This window comes from Talpa occidentalis, unplaced genomic scaffold (genome assembly GCF_014898055.3).
Source record: "Talpa occidentalis isolate TD23 unplaced genomic scaffold, MPIMG_talOcc4v2.1 talOcc4.7, whole genome shotgun sequence".
Lineage (NCBI taxonomy): Eukaryota > Metazoa > Chordata > Mammalia > Eulipotyphla > Talpidae > Talpa > Talpa occidentalis.
In genome coordinates, this window is record NW_023605083.1 from 16,327,686 (window position 1) to 16,351,865 (window position 24,180).

Consider the following 24,180-nt stretch of genomic DNA (forward strand, 5'->3'; position numbering starts at 1 on the left):
TCTTTGGATAGATACCTAGGAGCAGAATGCTGGATCATATGGTAGATCTATTTGTAGTATTTTGAGGAACTTCCATACTGTCTTCCATAGGGACTGGTCCAGCCTATATACACACCAATGTTGTAGGAGGGTTCCTTTTTTTTTTTTTTTTTACACACTCTCACCAGCACTTGCTTCTGGTCTATTTGATATAGACCATTCTCACAGGTGTGAGACGATATCTCATAGTGATTTTGATTTGCATTTCCCAGATGCTAAGTGATAATGAACACTTTTTTCAGGTGCCTTTGGTCATCTATATCTTCTTCAATGAAGTATCTGTCTATTTTTTCTGCCCATTTTTTTAAAATTGGATTTTGTTGTTGAGTTGTATATGTTGACAGGACCTGTTTACTTTTTGAAAGAATAATGAACCTCAGACTAATAGATTTAAAAATCAGAGGAAGTAACTTTCAGAACCAAAGTAAATTTTATAAGCATGCTTGTTAGTGTACATTTATTGTATAAGTAATGTTATTGTAATTTATGTATGTTTCCTTTTTAGTAATTTTTTTCTTAATGGGAAGTTCCTAGGAAAAGGGGTAACTGAAACTATTCCCCCTAAACTTCTTAAAAGTATATGGGTTTTGGTTAAAATATGATTTTTATTTATGTATGTGTACATAATTATGGAGTAATATGCCACTTCCATATATTATCTTACAAATATTATATGACTATTCATTGTATTGAATTATCACTTGATATACATGAAGATAAATCTTTCACTTAAAAATTTATATTCATGTATTCTTTTGGGTTTATGTATCATTTCCAAAAGTCGTAATTTTGATTTGTACTGTGTATATGCTCATTTCTTGCCCTGTTCTGTCATATGGAGTTTGTCTAATCCAGGGACATAGATCTGCCCCCAACATTTTTCTAAAATAGCTTAGTAAAATAAAAGCAGAGTAGTTATCAAAGAATCACAGTAAAACTTTATTTTTTAATGGTAAAAATGAATCTTCCTTATGAGATGATAATTTTTGAAGGAATCTTTTCATATTATTTCCTTTTATTTTGCTGGAATTAACTAATCTAGCCTGAAGAAATTATTTTTCCAGTAGTATTTACCAATAACAAATTTTTTCCCAAGTAATTTATCAGTTTGAGGTGAAGTCTTTTTTTTTTTTTTTTTGCCATACTGGAGCAGCTTGAAGTGTCAAATAAGGAAATGTGCAAGAACTTTTTAAATTAAAACATGGTGAAATCATGTCAGAATGACATAGGCAATCTAAAAGAGGTTCCATTGGTGAGAGTTGTGTGAACATCAAAATTAGCTCAGAATTGCATTATAACCAAAAGAATAAAATGTCCTGGAATTAATTCTAATATAAATACATGAATGAATAATTGAATGTATATAAAAATCAAAAGTGACAATTCTTTATTCAAGAACTCTAAAAAATATATGTAGAGACTCCTCCTTCCAGTAGGTGGAACTTTATCTCCATCCTCTTGAAAGTAGATTGGATTTAGTGACTCATTGCCAATCATTTGAATATGAAAATAAAAATAGTAGCTTTACACTAGAGAAAACTATTGTATATCACTTTCACAAAGTGGTCAAGGTTATAGCACCAACATGCTGATATGTATTCCCTGGTATGTTTAGAAGGGCATTTATCCTCTAGTTTTCTTCAAAAGAACCACATAATCTCAGTGTAATCATGAGAAAACTTCAGACAAATTCAATTAAGGGACATTTTATGAAATCAACTGGTCCCTGTTCTGCCAGACTGTCAATTTAAAAAAAAAAAAAGGAAAGACTTAAAATGTCTTGAGAATAACATGCACCATCATAGCCTGGATTTGATGTTATAATAGAAAAAGTACACTGTGAATTTTGAGTAGAGTATATTCATTATCTTGAACCTACGTAGATTTCTTAATTTTGACTAATGCAACATGGTTATGTAAGATATTAACATCAGGGGAAATTTGGTGGAGGGATTTCTCTGTACAATTTTTGCAATTTTTCTGTTATATATTAGATTATTTCAAATAATTTTTTAAAAAATCTTTTTTTTTTTGGTAAGCAAGTTTCATTGAAAGGATTTGAAAAGTATTGTGAATTAAAAAGGAACTCGTCATCCCTACTTCAAAATTAAATATTAACATTTTTACATTTACTGTGAATTACTCATATTTCTAAATTTTATTAAGAGAATTTTCAAATACATATTTTACATATTTTTAATATTTCATTAAATTAATATTAGAGTGAATCCTTACATAGCCATCATTCAGTTTTTACAACCATTGGTTCATGGCAAGTCTAATTTCTTCTGTTCCCTTCCATATTTAGAAGCAAATCCAATATATTTCACTGTTTTCACCATTTATCCAGTTATTTTTTAAAGTAATTTAAAACATCTTAAATTTTTTTAAAGATTTTAAAAGTACAGTTTCATTAAAATTTTAGGGAAGAGCAGAGTCCTCTTTTGACTTCTCTGAAGTGACAGTGCCACTTCCATTCTCTGAAAGTAATAGTGCTATAACTGTCTATCCTTTCAGTTCATTGTTTAATATAATGACATGTATATACTTATATGTAGCATTTATTATTTATATTTTTTCAAAAAGTAAATAATGTTAAACAGCTAAAATATTAAACAATAAACGTTATATTCTGAAAGTCTGTTAATTTTTGAGATCTGTATTGTGAATCTAATTTTTAATGATACTGACCCATTCATATTTAGTGTGAATACAAATATTTAACTTTAGTTTGTGTTTTTTGTTTGCCATGTACTTTTTTCATTTTTACTTTTTCTATTGGAATCCTCCTCTTTTGGATTGCTTGGGCAGTTCCATCTTTTTCCTCTTGGTTCATAAATTATAGATTCCTTTTCTATCTGTTTCATTGTACTTTAATTTTTTAATTTGACTTACTTTTCTTGTGGAGTTTGAAGTGTATTTCTGTCCTCCCAAGACTGGAATATTTTAGCCAGAAATATTTTCATTATTTGTAAATGTTGTGCAGAGTTATTACATTTTCATGTATAGAATGAAATTTTATCAGTTAGATCTCATTCCTTTTTCAACAGTAAATTTATGTTTTGTGTGGTTGAAACCTGGTCATTTTTCTTAGGTTCCCAAGAGAGAATATAGCCCTTCAGGTCAGTACAATTGATTTTCCTTGGGTGAGGTGCTCCACCCTGTTACCTTTGGTTATAGTTGAAGCAGCATAGTATCACTTTGTGTAGAATAACCTATTTTTTGGAGCAGTTGCTGTGGGAAGTTTAAAATCTGTATTAGTCACAAGACGTTCCATAGACTTGGTGCTAGTCTAGAGACTGGAAAGCATGGCATCAAAGTTTCATTTTAGCAGGTTTGGTTTCCGGTGAGGCCTCTGCCTGGCTTGTGGGTATATTCCTTCTCTCTGTGTCTCCACATAGTGGCTCCTGGATTCATGCATGTGCATGAAAGGTAGTAGAGGGGAGGGAGGGAGAAAGCAAGAGACGAAGGAATATCTTCTTAGTAGGCTAAGGATTTTACTGAATTAGGACCCCATCCTTAAGGTCTCATTTCACCTTGATTATCTCTGTAAAACCTTATTTTCAAATATAATCACATTAGGGGTTAGGACTTCAGCATTTAAGATTGGGGAGATACAGTTCAATCTATAGGGGAATCAAGGTACAGTAATAACCATTTAAATTCTTGAGAACACCTTTATTTCTGGAAGAGTCACACCGCTTACCTGTTGCTGTTTATATTCTCAGTGATTGGTTTTACCATCCAGTCAGCATTTCAAGCAGAAAAACTATGATTCATCCTGAACTCATCTATCTTATTTCCATATTACCAGATCTCATTGCTCATAGGTTTTCATCAATGCTTGAATCTTTCTCCCATTTTTATTTATTTTTCGCTTTTATTCTCTATTTTTTAAATATCTCCTACCCAGGGCTTTTGTTGTGTTTCCCATTTCTCTTGCTTCCCAGACCATGATTAGAGTATCTTTCTAAAACAAATCTTGATTATGTCATTCACTGTACCAAAATAAACTTAAAATTTATATATCTGAACTCTTGAAGAATGGTATGCAGGGATCTCAGTAAGTTAGCTTTTACATACATTTCTAGCCTCATCATCTCTCTTTACTTTTCTGTCAGTTCCCATTCCAGATATAAAAAACTGCTTGCAGTTCTCTGAAGCTACTATATGCTCTGCATCTGTAGAGATTTTTTCTATCACTCCATCAGCTCTGACTTCTGTCCGTTACTTTGAATGCTGTATAGGTGTTCTTGCCTCCGGGAAGCTTTCTTAACTCTTCTTTTTTGAGTTTTGTTCATCCTTTGTCGTTGTATATTTTAATTGTCTGTTTACTTGTTTTTATTCCATTCACTTACCTGTGCGTTCCCTTGCTGTGTTCTCACTTCTCTAATTCTGCCACCCAGCAACAAGCCGGTCCTGTAGGCACCCCTGCCTGTTGTTGAATCACTAGACAACAGAATAGAAGCTGTTTCCTAATCCTGTGGCCCCTTAGCATTTTTCACTCAGGTCAGTAATTTGTGGTTTTGTTTTATAAGGGAAACACAGGACTATCAATCAGTGTTTGAAATATGTTGTAGAGGTAAGGTTCCTTGATATTCGATTTTCTTTGATTTTCAGGAGCAAAATAGAATTACTATACTCTTATTATTGAAGCAATTTGGAAATATTCATAAATGTCAACTTGAAAATTAAAAAAAAAATGTTCATAAATGTTTTTTTGATCAAGCCTATGAAAATGTGGGAGAAGTTCAAAAGAACAGATGCTCAGAAAAGACTGCTTTCTGTTGGATGACAGCATGATGTTGGTGGGTAGTGTGACGTTCTTATGTTTTTAGAGCAATAGTTTGGTGATGTTATCCTAGAATATGAATTCTGACTGGAAGTGTAAGTTTTGCTGTCATGATCAAATAGCTTTTTGTCAAACTACCTGCAAATGTCTGCAGTCTTGCTTTTGCTAATTTCAGGTAGTGCTGAGGCAGCTATGAATGAGACAAATGCTAAATTTAAATGCAGTAACAGATGCTGAACGACTGACAAGCTACAAACCATTGCAGCAAGCTCTTTTAACGTTGTACTTCTTTTTCATCAAAATTGTTTAAGATAACTAGAAAATTGTATGCATTTGGAACACTTTCTCTTAGAGTTATTTTTAGTATAAAACATTGCCACTTGTTAGTTGCCATATAATCTGCATTGGGCAGAAAGATTTGTTTTATGCTTCAAGCACTGATTCTCTACTATATATGAAAGTTTGGCCTACATTTTACCAGTACAACTTGTTGAAAAGTAAACTGATTGTCAATTAACCTGTTCCTGCTTCTAAATATAATCAGATGTCATGTTTGATACTTATCCGTTGTTGAAAGTAGTGTGTTCAACCAGATCATCAGTTATATAGTCACATGTAAAATCTTTAGAGATTTATAAAGGATTTGGCAACTATGTTGTTATATTAACGTTTTCCAGGAGTCATAAGGACCTTAAATAAAACATAATTTGAAGAATCTGATTTCTTACTAGGCTAATATATACGTAAGTAAGGCTGCCAGATGAAATAATGGATGCTTGCTTAAATTTGAGCATCACATCACCAACAAATTAGCGTTTAGCATAAATCTGTCCCAGGTATTGAATATGATATGCTTACACTATAAAGTCATTAATATGAAATTCAAATATAACTAGGTATCCTGATTTTATTTGCTAAATATGGCACTTTTAGAGTAATACGAAATTTTATAAGGCACAAAAGAAATATAGCCCAAATAAGTTTTTCTTGACGTCCTCCATACCTGCCTCTCTCCACCCCCATGCCATTAAAAGCATCTTTTGGAAATTTTGTAAGACTAGTCTATGCTTTTATAGATACAGGCACCCCTGCTATTTTTATTTGAGCAATTTCCCTCCCCTTTTTTGTGCAAATAGTAGCAACGTTGTACTTAGCAACTTAATGCATTGTCCTGAATGTTTTTCGCCATTGAACAGCTTATTTGTACCATGTTATTTTTGCAGGACAATTTGGAAAATAGGTGCCAGTGTGGTAGAGTGCCCATGAGTGGGTTTTGAAATCAGGCAGCGTTGGATCCAAATCTAACACTTCTGGCTTACTAGTTACATTACTGGTGTAAAGTCATGGCTCTTTCCTTTCCTCTTTTGTCTCTTCTGGAATATGGAAACAATAATGTGCTAGGCAGTGGAAGATGCTGTATCAAGCAAGATGGTTAATAAAAGGTCCGTACCTACTTGCCTGACATAGTATGTGTGCTCAGCATTATATGCCTCACAGGTTCAGAATTCACTGAGCCATCATTGATATGTCTTATACTTCTGAGTGTCATGACTCCACAAACAGACAGGTTCAGTTATATCCATAGTGATGGCTGCAAGTAATATACATGAACAGTAGGTAGAGGGAACTAACAATTTTTATATTATTGTCATAGGCTTATTCTCGTTGCTTTGAGGGACATAGTAACTTGAAATGTAATGGCCTTTTTTTTTATGTGCTTTGAATGTTAATATAAGGAAGCCTGTTATTTTGGCATGATTTTTCTTTACCTCTTAGATTTTAAAAGTTATTTGTCTTAGCTTCCATGAACATTATAAAAACCATGTCTAGTACTGATTGAACTTTCTTTGAGATATGTACTCATAGTTTCTAATATCCTTTATTCTGACTTATTCCTATGGTTTGTTGGCTATGTTGAATAGGCTATACCAGTCCGTTTAAGATTTTGTTCTCCTTGGGTCTCTGTTTCTTCCTTTGGTTTCTTCTGTTGGGCAGGGTCTACCCAATTTTGAACTTGGAAAGATCAGAGAGAATGATAGGGAGAATCTTCCTTTCTATCAAGAGGCAACATATTATAGAAGTTAAATTGTTAATTGACACTAGGACCAAACTGCTCCTAGTACAAATCCTGGATTCATCACTTATTAGTATTGTGATATTGGGCAAATAACAACCTTTCTGTGGCTAAGTTTCCTCATTTGTAAGTGTGCCTCTTAAGAGGATTCAAGGACTTAATTGAATAACATGCTTTGACTAGTATCCAGCAAGTGTTTGTTATTGTTACTTCTGCCCCAGCATTAGTGTCATTCTTCTTGTTTTTACATTCATATCTCATTTTTTCTATATGCTGCCTCTCAGATTCAGCATCCTCACTATTAGTATGAATTTCCCCCCAAAGCAACCAATACTTGTCATTCTTTTGACATGTAATGGCTCTTCTTTAAGTTTTGCCCAGTGGCAATGATGCATGTTATCACTCAGGTTCCCTTCTATTTCTGTGTAGTGTTGGGATGGATAGAGAGGGAAGGATGGCAGTGGACCGAAAAGGATAATTCCTGTCTTCAGTTTGATGAGACTGAATTTAATCTGTCCATCTTAACAATTCCGTGATTGCAAACGAGTTTGTTGAAACTTAGAACTGAATCCTTGGTATGGAATATTGGGTGTAGACAGGGACAATTTTTTTTTTTTAACTTCTCTTTGTCATGGCTACTAATTGTGCATTTTTCTGGAGAATCTCATAAAAATAATTTTTTATTTTTCCTTTGGGACATCAGAGAAGAAGAGAGTCTAAAACTATTTTTTTTTTTATTCTTATCTGGGATCTAATGTCAGTGACTTGCAGTTGAATTGAGGGTTTTTTTTTTTTTTAATACCTTTATTATAAGAGTTTCTCTGGAAAAAAACAGTGTTTCCACATAACTGACTCATCGGTGAACTTTTTGACTTCAATGTTTTTCTTAGAAACTGTTTAATGTGTACTTTTCTCTGCATACTCCACACATATCTACGTCCCTCTGAACCTGGCAAATACATTTTCTCTTAGAGAGATAACAGGGGTAACTTGTTTCTTCTCAGAGAAATTCTGTTGCACAAATGAAAAATGAGAATGCCTGATAATAGATTACTTTTCTCCATTGAAGGAATGACTGGTACATTTCATGATGACTGAGAGTTTTCTGCAATGCAAAGGATAGGAATAACTATGGAGATGGTGCTAAATTTTGGACAGCAAACATCAAAGATGGGTTAGTGATGTGGACATTGCAAATGGAGAGGTCTATTAAGTACTTTAAGTGTCTAGATTACTGTTCAAAAATGATGTTTTTGAGGTTAAAGGAGGTGAGGTTTTTTTGAATGAGAAAAAGAGAATGTTATAGTCAGAAGGGTATTTTGAAATCCTTTGAAACTTTTTTTTATTTAATAATGGGCTCTCATTCAGTTTTTTTTTTTTAAATTTTGTTTGTAACTTAATGTATTATCTTCCAGTGACTCATAATACTTGAGTGTCACAAATCATTTCTATTCAGTTCAATGTGTGTGTTTTGTTACCCAGTTAGACTGTGGATATTTAAGTACAGAATCACACTTTGTACATTTTACATTTAAAATTTTTTGCCCACAGAATTTCTCATGCAGACTCAAGTAAGCTCCTTACTCTGTGGTAAGGATCTGTAAGTAAATCTAAGATTATAGTGACTTGTGTTAAGAAGCACTTAAGGATGTACTCTTCATAATTCTACCATCTTATTTAAAGAAGATTTTATGCCTTTCATCTTACCATGGAAATATCATCTCCAATATAATATGAATAAATTCAAAACTATCATTTTCTGTAAAGAAAATTATCTTAAGTTCGTTAAAGGAATTATAGTGTTAAGTGCTTTTTAGAGTAATTAGTTTTAGAATAATTATAAAGTTCTGATAAACATATCATTCCTTTTTATTTCTTTTCTCCTTAGAGTTCCATTTTTGTTGCTGCTTATAATCATTGTAGAAAAGAACACCGAACTTTGAAAAAAATGTTAGAAACTATTGGTAAGTCCTATTTTTTTGATTAATGAAAAAGAACTTCTATTAGGATCTTTAAAATATACTGTGTTGTACATACCAGGATTCTGTCTTTAACTTAACATTAAAGAGTTTTTATCCACTAACACTGAACCAAGGTAATGCCTTTCTCTATTTGGACAGATTTCATTCTGAAGTGTTATAAATAGCATGTTGTTTATAAGCAAAAGTTAAAAAATGTATGATATAGTCTGTCAATTATGGGGTTTATTAAAGATTAACATAAACCCATTCTGATTAACATTTGTTTTTGGATAACACTGGAATGTTAACAGTATTTTTAATACTAAAGAAGATCATTGTCCATTTCTTTTACTCTGTGTTTTCTATTATAACAATTAAAATATTACCGAGTTTTACTTTTATGTTAATAACAGTAACAAACACTTAGGCTAATAAACTTCAGTGATGATTCAAGGCAGTTTAATTTCTACTGAGATAATTTTGTTTGAAACATCCAGATTTTCCATGCTAATATATTAATCTTTTCTTCAGATTATTCTTTAGTTTTAGAGAAACTAGATCATAGAAGTAGTTTGTTATTTCAGGTCTGGTACAGTCCCTCCTGTCGCTCATCTGATGCCCTCATCCTCACCTTTCTCAGAAAACTATTTGGATATGGTTACTGGAAGCTTTCTAGGTATCACTTCAGCATCCTGATGATTGTGGCTACTGTCTTGATACCTGATGTTTTGAGGGGTAAGGTGAGAATGAGAAGTGGAAAAAGGAGAAGGAACTGATTTTGTTTTGTGGGATGATTACCTTGACTTTTGTTCTTAGTATGCTGATAACATGAAAACACATAAGTGTTCATTTCTTTCATCACCCATTTTATACTAAAGTCTCATATCATAAAGATTACTAGTCAGTGAATGAAAGTTCCTTATAAGAAAGTGGACAGCAAAGGGAAATATAGAATATTTAAGCCATTACCTTTCAGTCTTTTTCTGTTAGCTATTACTAGATTATATACCTTTTTTGATAAGGGATTAGTGTTAAATTTTCATTCTGGGATACAGTGGGATATATAACACAAAAAATTCTCATGCATATCTTTTTCATTATTTGCTTTTAACTTTTCTGTGCTTGAGTAAATATTGTTTGTTTAAATTTGTGTATGTGTGAACTCGGGTAACATTATGTTTTAACTTGGTACTGTTAAAAAGTATCTCTAGTTATATTCCAACCCTTTTGGTTATTACTATATGAAAAATACATTTCTGTAGATACACTAGTTATTTATCAGTTTCTATTTCTTTAATAAAAAACAAAGTTTAAGTGTGTGTATATGTGTGTTTTATGGAGATGTTTTAAAATATGTTATGGTAGAAATTTAACTGTCCAGTGGACACTATGGGGTTATGTCCATTGGTAATCTCTAGGATTATTAGGAATGCATTTACTCACAATAGTTACTTTTGTAATTTTGTGCTAATCGATAACATGATCATTATGTAAATACACTACTTAACTTTTGGAAGGACATTTATTAAAAAGTAATGTTCTTAGATGGAGATACATTATTGCGGTATTTTTCAAATACTCAATTATAGAATGCATTGCCCCTTGGTATATGAAATTGTCATATTTTGCATATTGTGACTCATTGGTGACATTTCCCATATTCACTTATCAGTAATTTAGTTATATTTTTATGTGAAAATAAAATCTTCTAAGAAGTAAGATATCAGTATTTGTAAGGTCACAGAGCATTTGGCCTTCAGCAGTTTTAAAAGAAGATTTGAAATAGCTAGTGTTAGAACTCAACTGTACTTCATTTGAATTACTTTCTGTTCTTTATATTTTCTTGCTTATTGTGTATACCATAATTAGTTCCCTGCGTTCAAACAGTCTTATAAGAAGCATAAAAGTTGAGGGACATATTTATTATGATCTGTTACAGTGCCTCTTCTCCCCCCCACCCAATCAGTTTTGTGCTTTCAAAGGAATATAATTTTAGGATTTCTGTGGCATGGGTTGATGTGTGTCCTTTGAATCCTGTGACTGATTAATGCCGCTCTTTGGTATAGATAAAAATCGAGCCCTGCAGGCAGCAGAGCGCTTGCAAGCCAAACTAAGAGAACGTGGAGATGTAGTAAATGAAGACAAGTTGAACCTTCTGAAGTCGGTCTTGCAGAGTCCGCTCTTCACTCAGATTCTGAACCTTCAAACTTCTGTACAGCAACTGAAAGACCAGGTAGGACATCCTTCACCCCAAAACATACTTCACTGCATGGCATGGATCTTAAAAAAGATTTGTATCTAATCTGAGAGGCTGATTTTTGTGTGTTAATGAATAGTTAATGAAGTCATTTAAACCTCCAAACAAGACATTCAGATTCACTGTGGCTGCGGCTCCCCTGCCCCCTTGGTTATTTTTGTAATGGTTGTTGCTGTGTACTGTAGATGATATGACATTGTGTTGAAAGCTGTGTGCATGCTGAAGAATGAGTTCCTACAGGAGAAGGGGACAATAAAAATATGTTAAGGGTGGATAGCTATAAATTTGGGTTACATCGTCACCAAGGCTTATTGTTCATAGGATCTTGCTCATTCAGATTCAGACATTCAGCACGCTTAGAAGATTTCAGATAAGGCTGGATTTGCATGTGTAATCGTGTGTGAGGAAGGGAAATCACCTCTATTTTGACATTAAAAGAATAATTACATTGTCATCAGTTAGATGAATTGCAGTTCTCACTTTTTAAAAGAGTGTAAGTAGCAATTGCTTCCATGACAGCATCAGATGGTGATAAACATTAGAACTTCTAAATGTAACAGTGTTTTTTTTTTTCTGTAAAAATTATGAGCATTAAAAAGCCCTCGCATTTATATTACAAACGAAACATCACAATGACAGAATGAAAACTGATGTCAGATGTTCTTTGAACTTACTTAATTTCACCGCCATTTCTCAGGTTTAAAAAACTTTTTAAAATGGTTTTTATCCTTACAAGGATTCAAGTAAGTCTAATTATACCTTCAGTCCAGGTTAATTCTCATTTTGATGTTTTTAGCATTAATCTAGTGGACATGGGATTAGTCTGCCTTAAAAGGTTAAAAATTAAATTTGAAGAATAGGTTCATCATTCAGTGGAAAAATAGTTCCAATATGAAAAATAAAACAGAAATTGGAAAATGCAGAATAAATAGTAAAAATAGAGAAGTAATTTAATGTCCTGTAACTTCCTTTTTTTAAAGATTTATTTATTTATGCATACAAGTACTGGGGTACAGGCCAGAGGTGCGGGGTAGGGGGTGAGAAGATTCATTAGAGACAGAGTGGGGTACAGAACAGGCAGACTGACTGAAAATACATGCAGAAAGGAACAGCAGGCAAGACAGGAGAAGTCTGCTATGCCATGTGGGTAGCTCCCTGGCCCCTGGGGGATCAGACTAATGTTGCAGAGGCTGTGGATAGCTTCACAATTCTGTGCTTAATCCCTTGCTCCACCAGGGAGGCCCTCATATAACTTCGTAATCTAGATATTTTAGTTGCCAAAAACACAAGAGTAATCCTTCAAGATGTCTTTCAATAACGAATATTTCACTTAATGTAAGAGTCATCATGAAGAAATAAAGAGGTGTTTTTGTTATATGTAGTTGTGTTTATCTTTGCAGGTAATGGAAATGATTGGGTTTAGGTTCTCATTCTCAGAATAGACTGGCTTTTGGAGAAACTAATACGCAGAATATATTAGTTAAAATTATGATGTTGGAAATTATCTGGTTTTTCAGAGAGTGTGACCAAGTTTAGCAGATATCTTCACTACTTACTTTGTTTTATGAAAATATGATTAAAATGAAAGGTAGAGTAGAAACAAAAATTACTCCAGTGAGAGTGTTGCCTAAGTTTTCCTTATAGGCAGCCTTGTATATGGAGAATATCATTTGTACCGACCATATCTACTGAAAGCAGGGGAAAAATAGGCCTGGTTGGTGTTGTTTTACCATGGGAGTAAAATAAAGGGTTCTAAAACTGTCTCATTTGATACATTTGAGAATCTCCTTGGAAATCTATTGAGAATAATTTTATTGAATCTGAAACTAAAGTACAATGTGATCTTCTTGCTGCTGTATTGATGATTCACACAGATATATTTCAGGACTAGTAATGAAATTTGGAGGTTTGTGATTCTGTAGGCATATTTTACATACTTCGGACTTTCAACTTACTGTTCACCTTTTCAGATAAAGGGGGGAATTAATACTGAAAGTGACCAAGAAAACCAACTGGCCCACACCCTGCTTATTAGAGAATAACCCTCTCAAGAGTAAAAATTTGTTTGTAAAGGTAGAGCCAGAACTAGAACACGGATTTTTCTTTACTCCCGGCATGGATCTTTCCCTTTTTTTTTGATATCTGCAGCCTATCTCATATCTTATATTTTCCTCTTATATTTGCTTAGAGATTTGGTCCCTAGATGAGAAAAATGTATTTTTTGTTAAATTAGAAAAAATTGTGATATTACAATTCTGTTTGCCAGAAATAAACATTTAGTCATATGGAGCTGAAATCAAGGTGTTTGAAGAGCTAACCCCTTCTGGAGGCTCTAAGGGAGACTGTTCTTATCTTCCCCATTCTGATGGCTGCCTACATTTCTTGGCTTATGGCAACATCATTCAGATTTCTCACATTGTAGTCTTCACTATCAAATGTCCCTCTCCTCCCTGTATTTTTTTTTTTCCTACTGAAGTAATAAGTTTCATGTGTGTATCATTATAAATCAACGTTTATAGATACTATATTAAGAGTATCATTTCTATTAACACCATGTTTAACTTCTCACACTCATTGTGACTTTCCATTATTTTCTAATTCATTTGTTATTTAATAAGATTCTTTGATTAGAATAAATTTTCAAGACATTTGATTTTGCTTTATAATTTAAACAAATATTCTGAACTTTATCATGTTAGATTTAAATTTTCTATATAGCCTATCAACTACAAGTTTAATATTTATAATTTAATAACTGCACCTAAGGACTGAATTTTGCTTTTTGTTTTAAATCTAGAAACTACAGAAATTTGATTAATGGCAAGCTTTTATTTATTTATTCCCTAATTGTGTTTTTCAGTGTATAATTTCATATACATGATAGGTGTGAATTTCTATCTCCATTTTTCCAGTGTTACCGGGTAATTTGATACCTGTGATTTTTATTCCACTCTCATTCTCCTATCCTTTAGAAATTGAAAAACCTGAGGTATATGCAACATATTGGAGAACATGATCATATTGTTGCATTAATGACAGATGATGACATGTCATGTTGAATTAAGTGCACTTTTTCACCCTCTCATATCATTCTCATTACTTCTATTCAGTAATGTTTAATTTTTCCAGTTTGCTTCTTCAGTATTAAGACTGCCTTTAGAAATCAAACTGTTTCCCTTTGGCAAATTAAATACTTGACAGGTGTGTAACTGAGAGGGCAAAAGAGCCATGCCCTGAAGGGATGTGCTATTTAAATATTGTCAAAAATATTAACAGGTCTGAGAGTATAATTGATGCCTCTGTTTAACTCTGCCACATTGTGTATTGTTCTAACCGCCAGCTAAAAGGATGTGTGCTATTAAACCTGAATAATCTCTAATAGCTGTATTTCATTTCCTATTGCATGATTCTTGTTTAAGTGAAGAGGAAAAAAAAAAAGAACTGTGACTGTGTGTCAATGATCTGTCAAATGCAAAGTCTCAAGTAGTGTCCTCACTGTCACCTAGTCATCACAGCTAATAACTGCAGGGTTTAATGTGTATTCATGACAAAAATCCAGCTATTGTGGGGGAAATAAACATGTTAGCAGTTTAATGATAGAAATTTGTCAGCCATGAGGATATTGAATTTGCATATTCTATGATGTTTCTCCAATCCAGTGTAGGTAGATGCTGCTTTCCTGATTAATTGCCTTGCTCTATGAGTTGACCAAAGACTCTAAATTGAAAGTCCTTTTTACCTTCAGTTGTTTGTAGAAAAACTGTAAATTAAAATTATTAATTTCAGTGGAAATAGGGAACTAATACTTTAAAAATTGTCAATGTTTAAATTTTTGTTTTTAAGTTATAACTATCAAAGCCAGTTCTAAGAGTGAAGAAAGAATGGATAAATCTGATATGGAAAACAAGCCTTGGGGCACAGAACATTCTAGAGTTTTCTCTCTGTCAGTGATTTTCAGCCTATTTTGGTTACACTCATTATTTTGTTGTTGTTGCTGTTTTGTATTTTGAGGTTTATAGTTCATTTACCTTTCTCCCAGATATGTTGACATATGCACACACACACATGTATATGTACACATACATGTATATTATATATAATCTAGATGCATAATGTACATGTACACAAAACTAGACCGATTTTTCAAATTTTTCTTTTGGAAATTTAATGAAATCTCTTGAAATATTTGGCGAGATGCTGATTTAACATAGAATCATTGAAAATTGCTACTCAATGTAGATAAAATCAAATTGATTTTCATTTTTATTCATGAAATATGGTTTTCACAGTATAAAATTTTTATTTTTTATTTCTGTGTTTTACTTGTTGACATCCCAAAAACATTTTGGAATAACTCATGATGGAAAAACTTGTTCAACTACTGTGTGATTTATAGGTAAATCTAAACAAAGACCAAATGGATATGTTAGAGAACTAGATATTCTGAGGGCCAGGTTTAGTGCATTTAATTCCCATTTCTCAGGAGCATAGACAAAAAAAAAGAAAGAAAAGAAAAAAAAAACTGGAGGGTTATTGGTGGTTTGGTGTGAGGTGTCCTTCGTTGAGCTAGCTTCTCCTTGGTAATGGGAGGGCTACTTTATGGGTGCTTTTACAGAAAATTCATTGTCTTTTATCAATAGACCTTTGTTGAAAAATCTAAAATCAGTAAAATTACAAGAAATAAGATGGAGGCTCACATTATCTTAGAGTGGGAATATAAAATACAAATTTCATATGTCATTAGAAAAACAGGGTGAGTAATGTAAGAAGAAGGAATTACTATGACTTGGACACTTTACATTGGCTGTAACACATAAGATAGGTTTTGAAAATTGAGCAAGAGAGATGGGGTAAAATTATTTCAGGTAAAAGGAACAATGTTTACAAGGATGTACAGCAGTTGTTCTTAACTGAGGTGATTGTATATTCTTCCTCCCCAGGATATACTTGTCAGTATCAGGAAACTTGATTGTTACCTCTTGTGGGTGGCTGGCATGCTGCTGGCATTAAGTGTTAAAGTGCAGGGATGTTACTAAACATTTCTAATGCACAGCACAGCTCCCCCAAACAAATAATTACTGGGGTTATAATGTGAGTAGTACTGAGTTTGAGAAACCCTAATACAGAGTCATTTACAGATCTGTGTTGTTAGTGCAATAGAATATGTGCAGCCTGTTGGCAAGGGAGGGAAACTTGGAGTCAGACTGTGATGGGTATATTAAAGTAAAGTTTGTTTTGTGGGGTAGGGGGCCTGGGGTTTTTGTTTTTTATCATACTTGCTCTTTGCAGTCAACATAATGTGTCAAACTTTGTTTCAATTTGAAATTATATCACCTTTGTCTTCTTGTCATTCTAATAAATACTGTGTTTTCACAAGCATTTTATTTCTCCATATTTAAAAACATCTGGTAAAAACACATAACATAAAATTGGATTATTTTAATGACATTGATAAATTTGAACTTGAATTATCATTATAAAATACAAGAATTGTTCTTCATAGAACTCTTTCATCTTTGTAAGAGTGCAAGACACTGAGCATACAGCATCACATCACATCTCACTTTTCTGCCAACGGGTACTTGGAACAATAATATACATCGTGTATTTTCTTTCTCACCCTCTTTCGTTCTTTCTCTTTCACTTTCTGTCGGAGTAATAATGTACATCATGTATTTTCTTTCTCCCTCTCTCTCCCTCTCTCTTAATGCTGTGTCTTATAACAGACGCAAATGTTAGAGAACCTACAGAAATAGTAGTCAGTTTGTGCTTCAGATCGTCGTGTTCAAGTGTCTGATGGAAGCAGGTGTTACATTTTGCACCCCGCTCTTGGAGGTGTGTTTGAAGTCACTGTTCTATAGATCCCATGTAAGATTGCTGCATTAAGTTTATCTTGAGATACACGACTTTTAAGTAGTAGTATATATGATTTTATTATTTCTTACATTTCAACTTTTTAGATTGATGGAAAGATGAGTATTTTGATAACTGAGCATTTTGTTGTGCTGTTTTGACTTGGTAATTAGAAAGATGCTGTTTTGTCAGTTCATGTCTAAAAGAGCAGAAAGGCCTCTGTCTCCTAGACTTTTAAAATTACTTATATAAGTGACAAAAACAACCCCTTTCTCTATGGTTTCTTTGAGACCCAAATGAAGATGAGTCATCTGTAGGCTTGCTGTCAGTAAAGGGGAAATTACTACAGCCTCCCTAAAATGCCTAAGTTAAATTATGACTTCAGGTTGGCTGGGAGCAGGAGGGCAGAAAGAAAGAAAGAAAATAAGCCTTCACCCTATTGTCAGGTATTATCGAAAAATTGTAATGGAATTCTTCCTCCTTGATGTTGCTTGTGAAAATTTTAAAAAAATATTTTTTCTTACCCCTGAAATGGTTTTATTTTTATAGTAGAATTTTGTAGCAGCCTAATAGAGAAATGTTGGTTTCTTGAGACTTAATGTATATTATCTAGGAGACGTTTAAAGTGAAAGAGTGAGTCTTATGTTTTTACATTTACCATGAAGTTTATTTACTGTAGGAATTTCAAATATTTTATTTTTGGTACAATAACAGATTTTTAATGTTTGTTCCTTTAACTAAAAGTTTGTAAATATAGAGTCTCTGAAGGAACTAAACTTGTTTTATCCTAGGCAAGAAGGCACTGTTCAAGCTTTTTATACAGTGCTGGATTTAAATGCAACACCATCTTGCTTTTGGATATGCATGTGTGTCTAAAACAGCAAATGGTGCTAATTGTATGGTGTTTTAGTGACAAAGTTAAATGGTCTATGGAGAAGAGGGAAAAATGTGAAATTTACTGAGTATAACTTAAGTGAGTTTTTAAACTAAAGAATTTAAGAACAACGGAGATTGATTTACATCGGAAACTAGCAACAAGAGTAATAGCAGTTACCTTTAGGAAGCCCTTAAGTCTGTAGACTTAGTCTTATTTTACCAGTCCTTCAATTCTATGGATTTTGTCCTCATTTTGTCCACTGAGGAAAATAAAGTTTAGAGAGGTTATGTAACTTAATTTTGGCCACTTTTGTTCATTGGTAAATTTAGAAGAGGAATCCAGATATGTCTGACCCTGAACCACATGCTTTTTGTAGTTTCTAAACTCTGAAGTAATTTAAAAAATTAGAAAAAATCCCCCCAAACAAACAAAAAACAAACATAATTTCCATAGAGAAATGCACTTAAATGAAATGTTTTGTTAACGCAAATCCTTTATAATTTTTCATCTCCCCTAGATTTTAATTAGAGGACCTTTTAAATATAAACCAGAATTTTCATCTTGAGTTTGTTTGTAATTACACTAGAGTTAAAGTAAATGAACTGAGTAAAGATAATGGTGGAATGGAGAGGCAATATGGCAAACTAAGTCAATGTTCATGTTTCATTTCCATGTATTTATACTTGTCTGTAAAGTTTTGCTTTATTTTTTATCTAAGCAGACTGAGCAGTGAGTCAATCTTACATGTCTTCTAGAAATGTGGAACTGATAGGAAAAACACTGTAAAAATTGTAGAATATCATTTATTTAAGTTTTCATTTTTAAATTATTATTTGTTTGGCATTTAAAATAGATTAATCTTGATACCATCTACCCTTTTAAGTAGAAAAATTTCAGCATCCTTTGATAGAATATTAATTTTGATCAAGTTGTGTATATTTTTCCCCTCTCAAATTTTGCTAAGAAAGCACAGAAGTGTTGAGATTTGAATAAAGATAAGACATTCTGCAAATACACATCAACACACATGCCTAGATTGTGGAGTATATGCTGCACTCCTCTTGCCATTTGTTCTTAACAGGCTTGAAAAATTGATTTTAGAATTAATTGTATTTTAGGTTTGTTTGGAGCCCGGTTACTACTATTGGTATAAAATCCAGGCGTATTCAACTTTGAATAATGTGTACCTAACATGATGTTTTATTCAAATGCAGTACGTGCTTGTTTAACTAATGATTATGAATAGTTTTAAATGTCCAGAAGTGTTGTGTGTAAAATTTATTTTTCCTTGCCATAGAACTAATTTTTAAGATAAACAAATGATCCAAATTACTTTGAAGACCCTGAGTTTTCTCTTAGTAATATTGAAAAGATTCATCATTCATCATCATCATTATCATAACACTTAATATAAATTAGATCTTCCTATATGCCAGTGGCAATTCTGTATGCAGTTGCCTGACTCATTACAACAGTACTATAAAGTAGATACCATTTTTCTCAATTTAAAGATAGGATAGTAGAGGCACAGTGCAATTCAGTGATAGAACTGGTATTTGAATGTAGGCAGGCTGACTCCAGACCCCAGGTCTTAACCACAGACTTCTGTAGTTTGTTTTTAGCTTTTTGTTGTTGTTGTTGTTGTTTATACTGTCCTTTGATACAGAGTAATGAACATAATGTAAATATTTCTTGGTTATTCGAGCTCTTGGTTTTGATTATCTGATCTCAGGTGAGGGCTAGTAGGATTTAGAAATAGACACACCCTAGATATGTATTCTGGCACTGATATTTATTAGTGCATAATCTTGAGCAAAAGTTAATTTTCACTTAGCCTCATTTATTTCCTCCTTTAGTTTTAAAAAGGGGACTGAATAACATGGATCTGAAAATTCTGAGGCATAAGTCTGATGCATACCAAGTATTCAATAAGTATTCTTTCCTTCTTGCTTTCCTCTCCTATGAAATTTAATATTCTACATCAGCAGTTCTCAAAAACTTTGGTCTTATGACACAGTTACACTTCAAAAATACCAAGAACCTGAAAATCTTTTGTTTAAGTAGATATATTAATAGCTGTTTATCAGGTTAGAAATTAACCTTGAGAAAAACTTTATTCATTGAAAATAACAGTAATAAAACTGTTATATTTAAGATACAGTGTGAAGAGTGGTGAGATTGTTCTCTATTTTTGCACATATTTTTTTTAAATAATAAATTTTATTTTTATATTCCCCATACAATTGCAAACCCCACATTCTCACCCCAATCCCTCCCTTCCCGCCCCCCACCCCCCAAAAAGTGTCTCTGGTTCATAGCTTTTCTTGATTTTGATTTTCACTTTCTTATAGTTATTCATTATCCTGGTCCCTTATTTAAGTTTTCTAGATTCCTGCTATGAGAGAGACCATCCAGTATTTTTATTTCTCTTTCTGGCTTATTTCGCTGAGCATGATCCCTTCCAGCGCCATCCATGTTGCTGTAAATTGCATGTGTTTATCTTTTTTGAATGCTGAGTAATATTCCATGGTATATATGTACCACATCTTCTTGATCCAGTCATCTATTTTTGGGCATTTGGGCTGTTTCCAAAGCTTAGCTATTATAAATAGTGCTGCTATAAATATAGGGGTGCAGGTGTTCTTTGGAATTGATGTTTCTGTGTCCTTTGGGTAAATACCTAGGAGTGGAATTGCTGGATCATATGGAAGCTCTATGTTTAGTAGGTCCAGAAATCTCCACACAGCTCTCCATAGTGGTTGGACCAGTTTGCACTCCCACCAACAGTGCAGGAGAGTTCCTTTTTCTCCACAACCTCGCCAACATTTGTTGTTGCTAGTTTTTTAATATGTGCCATTCTTACTGGTGTAAGATGGTATCTCATGGTAGTTTTGATTTGCATTTCCCTGATTACAAGTGATGTTGAACATTTTTTCATATGCCTGTTGGCCATTTGCATTTCCTCTTCAGAGAAGTTTCTTTTTAGCTCTTCTGCCCATTTTTTGACTGGATTATTTTCTTTGTTGTTGTTGAGTCTCATCAGCTCTTTGCAGATTTTTGTAATCAGTCCTTTATCATTAGTGTTGGGTGCAAAAATGTTCTCCCAGTTGGTGGGGTTTCTCTTTGTTTTTGTTATTGTCTCTTTTGCTGTGCAGAAGCTCTTTAATTTGATGTAGTCCCAGCTGTTTATCTTTGCCTTCACTATCACTGCTTTGGGTGATGTGTCTGTAAAGATGTCTTTGATGTGCAAATCACGTAGCGTTTCGCCTATATTTCCTTCTATGTATTTTATGGTTTCAGGTCTTATGTCTAGTTCTTTAATCCATTTTGAGTTGATTTTTGTGTATGGTGTGAGGTAGTGGTCAAGCTTCATTCTTTTGCATGTAGCGACCCAGTTTTCCCAGCACCATTTATTGAACAAACTTTCTTTGCTCCAATGCATAGTCTTTGCTTCTTTGTCAAAGATTAGTTGACCATAAATCTGTGGGTTTATTTCTGGATTTTCTATTTGATTCCATTGGTCTGTATGTCTGTTCTTGTTCCAGTACCATGCAATTTTGATGATTATGGCTTTGTAGTATAGTTTGAAGTCTGGGAGTGTGTTGCCACCATTCCCTTCTTTTTTTTTCAGGAGAGCTTTGGCTATTCGGGGTTTTTTGTGATTCCATATGAATTTCATCAATAATTGTTCTATTTCTTTGAAGAATGACATTGAGATTTTGATTGGAATAGCATTGAATCTGTATCTTGCTTTTGGTAGGATGGCCATTTTAATAATGTTTATTCTTCCAATCCATGAGCAGGGGATGTCTTTCCATTTCTTTGTGTCTTCTTCTATTTCTTTTAACAGTTTTATAGTTTTCTTTGTATAGATCCTTTACCTCTTTTGTTAGATTTATTCCCAAATATTTGATTTTTTTTGTTTCGATAATAAAAGGGATGTTTTTTTTGATTTCTTCTTCTTCAGATTTATTGTTTGTGTATAGGAAGGCTACTGACTTTTGCGTGTTGATTTTGTATCCTGCCACTTTACTGAACTGATTGATGAGTTGAATTAGTTTTTCTGTGGAGTTCTTGGGGTTCTCTATGTATATTATCATATCATCTGCAAATAGTGATAGTTTGACTTCTTCTTTTCCTATTTGGATTCCTTGAATGTCTTTCTCTTGTCTTATTGCTCTGGTTAGGACTTCCAGTATTATATTGAATAATAATAATAATATTATTATTATTGTCTTGTCTTGTTCCCGATCTTAATGGAATTGCTTTCAGCTTTTCACCATTGAGAATGATACTGGCTGTTGGCTTGTCATAGATGGCCTTTATGATGTTGAGGTATGTTCCTTGTATGCCAAGAATTTCAAGGGCTTTTATCATGAATGGGTGTTGCACTTTGTCAAAAGCTTTCTCAACATCTATTGATATTATCATATGGTTTTTATATTTCTTTTTGTTGATGTGTTGGATAACGTTGATTGATTTTCGGATGTTAAACCATCCTTGTGTCCCTGGCATGAATCCTACTTGGTCGTGGTGAATTATCTTATGGATACATTGTTGGATTCTGATAGCTAAAATGTTATTGAGGATTTTTGTATCAGTGTTCATTAGGGAGATTGGCCTGTAGTTTTCCTTTTTTGTGTTGTCCTTGTTCGGTTTTGGTATTAGTGTAATGGTGGCTTCATAGAACGTGTTTGGTATTGTCCCTTCCTTCTCAATTTTTTGGAAGAGTTTGTGAGGATAGGCACTAATTCGTCTCTGAATGTTTGGTAGAATTCATTTGTAAATCCATCAGGTCCTGGGCTTTTGTTTTTGGGGAGGTTTTTGATTACCATTTCAATTTCGCTGCTTGTAATTGGTCTGTTTAGGTGTTCTATTTCTTCTTTATCTAGCTTTGGGTGATTGTAGAGTTGTAGGAATTTGTCCATCTCCTCTAGATTGTTGAACTTGTTTCCATATAACTGTTCATAGTAGTTACTGATTATTCTTTTGATTTCTGCTGTGTCCGTTGTGATTTCTCCTCTTTCATTGATGATCCTGTTTATTTGTGCTTTCTCACCTTTTTTCCTTTGTGAGCTTGGCTAGGGGTTTGTCTATTTTATTGATTTTTTCAAAGAACCAGCTGTTGGTTTCATTGATCTTTTGGATTGTTTTTTTAGTTTCAATTTCATTTATTTCTGCTTTGGTTTTTATTATTTCTTTTCTTCTACTGGTTTTGGGGTTTTTTTGTTGTTCTTCTTCTAGATCTTTGAGCTTCGAGATTAGGTTGCTTCTTTGAGTTCTTTCTTGTTTCTTGATGTGAGCTTCTATTGCTATATATTTTCCTCTTATTACTGCTTTTGTTGCATCCATACATTTAGGATATTAGTGTCCTCCTTGTCATTCAATTCAAAGAATTTTTTAATTTCTTCTTTGATCTCCTCAGTAGTCCAGTGGTCTTCCAGTAGTGTGGTTTTTAATCTCCATGAGGTAGGAAAGTTCCTTGCCTTCTTTTTATGGTTTATTTCTAGTCTGATGCCTTCATGGTCAGAAAAGATGGTTGGTATGATTTCAATCTTGGTGTATCTGTTGATGTTTGTCTTGTGCCCCAGTATGTGATCGATCCTGGAGAATGATCCGTGTGCGCTTGAGAAAAATGTGTACTCGTTTTTTGGGGGTTTAGTGTTCTATAGATGTCTATTAAGCCCAAATGCTCTATGTCCTTATTTAGAGCTTTAGTTTCTTTACTTATTTTTTGTTTTGTCGATCTATCCATTGTTGATAGTGGTGTGTTCAAGTCTCCCACTACGTATGTGTTTTCTCTGATGTCTGTTTTCAGAGATGACAACAGTTGTCTGATATATTTTGGTGCTCCTTCATTTGGTGAGTATATGTTAATGAGTGTTATTTCTTCTTGAAGTATTGTCCCCTTGATCATAATGTAGTGACCATTGGGGTCTCTTTTTTTTTTTTTGAGTTTGAAGTCTGTTTTATCTGATATAAGTATAGCTGTTCCTGCTTTCTTTTTTGGTCCGTTTGCTTGTAGGATTATTTTCCATCCTTTAACTTTGAGCCTATTTTTATCTTTTGTAGCTAAATGTGTTTCCTGGAGACAGCAAAAGGTTGGGTTTTGTTTCTTAATCCAGGCTGCAACTCTGTGTCTTTTTATTGAAGAGTTTAGTCCATTTACATTTAGAGTTAATATTGATATGTTAGCATCTGTATTTGCCATTGTGGTTGTCTTTCCTTTGATTTTATTTATTTATTCTTTCAATAACTTTTTTTTTTGGCCTTCTTTTGTTGTTATTCATCCCTCTGAGGTTCTGGCTTTAGGATTCCTTGTAGTAT

At 33.3% G+C, this 24,180-nt stretch overlaps 1 protein-coding gene across 6 annotated transcripts in view; it reads left to right on the forward strand.

The window, feature by feature from the left end:
• MPDZ (multiple PDZ domain crumbs cell polarity complex component) overlaps positions 1-24,180 on the forward strand; it is a 175,962-nt gene that overhangs the window by 15,342 nt on the left and 136,440 nt on the right. For 4 of the 6 annotated variants that reach the window (XM_054688742.1, XM_054688744.1, XM_054688745.1 and 1 more), the window contains exons 1-3: positions 4,782-4,847; positions 8,794-8,869; positions 10,933-11,099. In XM_054688742.1, the coding sequence (XP_054544717.1) occupies positions 4,803-4,847; positions 8,794-8,869; positions 10,933-11,099 (288 nt within the window). In that variant the 5' untranslated portion in view covers positions 4,782-4,802. Of the gene's footprint in view, positions 1-4,781; positions 4,848-8,793; positions 8,870-10,932; positions 11,100-24,180 lie in introns of those variants that run through there. The other 2 variants (XM_037492286.2, XM_054688743.1) reach the window with 1 other exon arrangement.